At 39.4% G+C, this 2988-nt stretch overlaps 1 protein-coding gene across 1 annotated transcript; it reads left to right on the forward strand.

Moving 5' to 3' along the window:
• Positions 1-1258: 1258 nt before the first annotated feature.
• Positions 1259-1776, forward strand: LOC308437540 (large ribosomal subunit protein eL29-like). The gene has a single exon (XM_080938632.1). It carries the CDS (start codon positions 1285-1287, stop codon positions 1753-1755), a length of 471 nt encoding a protein of 156 aa, XP_080794758.1. The 5' UTR covers positions 1259-1284; the 3' UTR covers positions 1756-1776.
• Positions 1777-2988: the final 1212 nt, after the last annotated feature.

Consider the following 2988-nt stretch of genomic DNA (forward strand, 5'->3'; position numbering starts at 1 on the left):
GACCTGGAGAAGGTGAGAGGTAACCTGTACCTTTAGTTCCAGGTGATTGGAAGCTGAGAGAGGTCCCTACAATCTCAGCTCAGGTCCTCCAGAAGAGCCGGCAGCACACTTTGGCACTGTGCCTTCTCTTCAGTCCCATGGTGTCTGCCTTCTGAGACAAACCCTGGACCATTCTCCCTTGGTTTTTCCAGCAACAACTAAGAATCCAAGCTTGAAGAATGTTTATTATCAGTTACTTATAAGAAGCAGCATGTTCTTTAAACTCCATTGTTATCATTTATTTTTAAGTGTTATAAATGAATAAATCACTACAAAAATGGTATACTTAGAAAAACCTGCCACACCATTAGTATATTACATCATGGTTGTAAAGGATGTATGAGGTGGACAATAAAGACATTTAATCATCATTAAAAAAAAAAAAAAAAAAAAAGAAAGAATAAATGTAGAGACACCATTACAAATGGATATTTATATACTAGTTATTGACAGCCCATAATTAAGCATGTATTAATGTATACAATTGTTTTACAAATATATAAAATATATAAATAAATCAAGCAATTAGTGAGAGTAGGATTGATAAAAAAGTAATTATGAAACAACTTAAGCCATCTGACAACCACAGAATGTTGCATCTGACATAAATTCTACCTTCTATGGAGATTAATATCTCTATAGATAAATATACTTAAATTATTATTTAATTAATTATTTAATTAATTAATATTAAGTTGAATTAATATTCTTTCCTATATTTAATTCATTTAAATTCCTTTCTATTTACTGTATAAGTCTATTTTCAGACCAACATATATGTCATACGCTAGGCTAAGCAGTCCCAATATTTCAGTAGAGCTTATATTGAAAGAAACCACTTGCTTAAGGTAGCACTGACATCTTAAATTATTTTATTCTCTATAATGTTTTTGGTTGTGGAAGGCCTGAAGCCTTGCTTTCTGCCCTCTGAGCTCAGGACTTTCTTCACCTGCTTCGTTGCTCAGAAGGAGACTGTCATATCTGCATGATTCTGATGTATCTCCAAGGAAATGTAGAGCAGCTTGTGAGAACACCTCAGGCTAAAGTTTGAGCCTCCCACTTCATTGTTTGGTTTGGTTTGGGGAATGCAGCTGTGTCTTAAAATATGAACTTCAGAATCTGGTGCACCAAATTAGCATGTCTTTTGTCATAGTCCTGTACTCTGCTTGGCTTGGAGAAAAGCTGTGCATCTTTCCTAAGAAACCAATTCTCCGCGCTGCGGGAGCCGCGGGTTACCGTGCAGACATGGCCAAGTCCAAGAACCACACCACCCACAACCAGTCCCGCAAATGGCACAGGAATGGCATCAAGAAACCCCGGTCACAAAGATACGAATCTCTTAAGGGGGTTGATCCCAAGTTCCTGAGGAACATGCATTTTGCCAAGAAGCACAATAAGAAAGGCCTGAAGAAGATGCAGGCCAACAATGCAAAGGCCGTGAGTGCACGCACAAAGGCCATCAAGGCCCTTGTGAAGCCTGAGGTCATCAAGCCCAAGATGCCAAAGGGCCCCAGCCGCAAACTCAGCCGTTTGGCTTTCATCGCTCACCCCAAGCTTGGGAAGAAGATTCGAAGCTACATGGCCAAGGGTCGTAGGCTCTGCCAACCAAAGCCCAAGGTTCAAACCAAGGCAGAGGCCACAGCTCCAGCTAAGGCCCAGGCTTCGGCTCCAGCTCAGGCTCCCAAAGGTGCCCAGGCCCCTGTGAAGGCTCCGTAGAAAAGGCCCCTGCCAAAGTGAAGACAGACGGACAGACTGCCATGACACACCCGCCTACACATTATTGCAGATGACCAGTGTCCTATGCTGTTTTTACAAATAAACTTGAAACAAGAAAAAAAAAAAAAAAAAAAAAAGAAACCAATTCTCCTGCCTCCTAATCTTAAAGGGACAATGTGTGTTTACCACTTGGGAATGTAAGTTAATTAATTTTGGAGTGAGATTTTTGTCCTATGTTCAGCACTAAAATGTTGTAGAAATCATTTAATCTCAACCCAGAATTTCTACTCTGCCTTTGATCGTTTAGTTCCTGGATAAAACACATACACACACAAAGCCTTTATACTTACAATAAGCCTTAAACATCACCAGAGCTGGAGTAGCAGATACCTATCCTCTATGCTATTAGGATCCACTTTTCTATCAAAAACCCCAATTTGTAACTTACTATGTTTCAACAGAAGCTGTTCTTAACTCCAATGGCCAGAACTCAAGGACACATTTTTATGGCTCACCCAACCCACAGTGGCTTCCTCCTGCTCCTTATTGCTGTTCTCTGACACCAAAGCCTAGGAAACTTGAGCCCCACCTATGTGTCCTCTGCTCAGCTATTGGCTGTTGCCATCTTTATTTACCAATCAAAAATGATTTGGGACAGAGTCACTTGAGACTAGGTGCAGACTCCAGGTCTTGAGACCCTCACTTATTATTATAATAGATAGCAAGACCAAACCTCAACAGTGATATTCAGGAAACAACTAGACATGCAAGGTAAAAATCTACCATGCTGCATGTAAGAACTAGAGATCAGTCAGTCTGTAACATAGCCCGAGACTTACCAAGTCTGATGAAGACAAAATGGAGCCATGTCCAGAGCTAGGGGCTAGACATTTTTCACCTCAGTTTATTTTAGCCTTCATATTGCAACTCAAATTTAAGGTACTATATGAGAAAAGAAGTGTTATGGAGTGTATTAAAAAAGGAATCCCCAGAAACACTAGATGTAATTTGAATATAAAATGTGTGGTCTTCTTGTCTTTTCAGTCAAACAACTAACAGAAAAATGATATAAAATTCAAATTATTAAAACAATCTAAGTACAATACTTGAAGAAAGACTCTTGGGTTATGGGACACATAAAAAGCCCATAGTCAAGAGAAAGAAAAAGAGAATAGGTGAGATATTTACCTGCAGAACACATTTAACAAAGTCCAAACTCAATCAGTTTATCAT

Source organism: Micromys minutus, assembly GCF_963924665.1.
Source record: "Micromys minutus genome assembly, chromosome: 26".
NCBI classification, from domain to species: Eukaryota; Metazoa; Chordata; class Mammalia; order Rodentia; family Muridae; genus Micromys; species Micromys minutus.

Coding starts and splice junctions, on each gene's coding strand:
- LOC308437540 (XM_080938632.1), top strand. CDS start 1,285: ATGGCCAAGTCCAAGAACCACACCACCCACAACCAGTCCCGCAAATGG.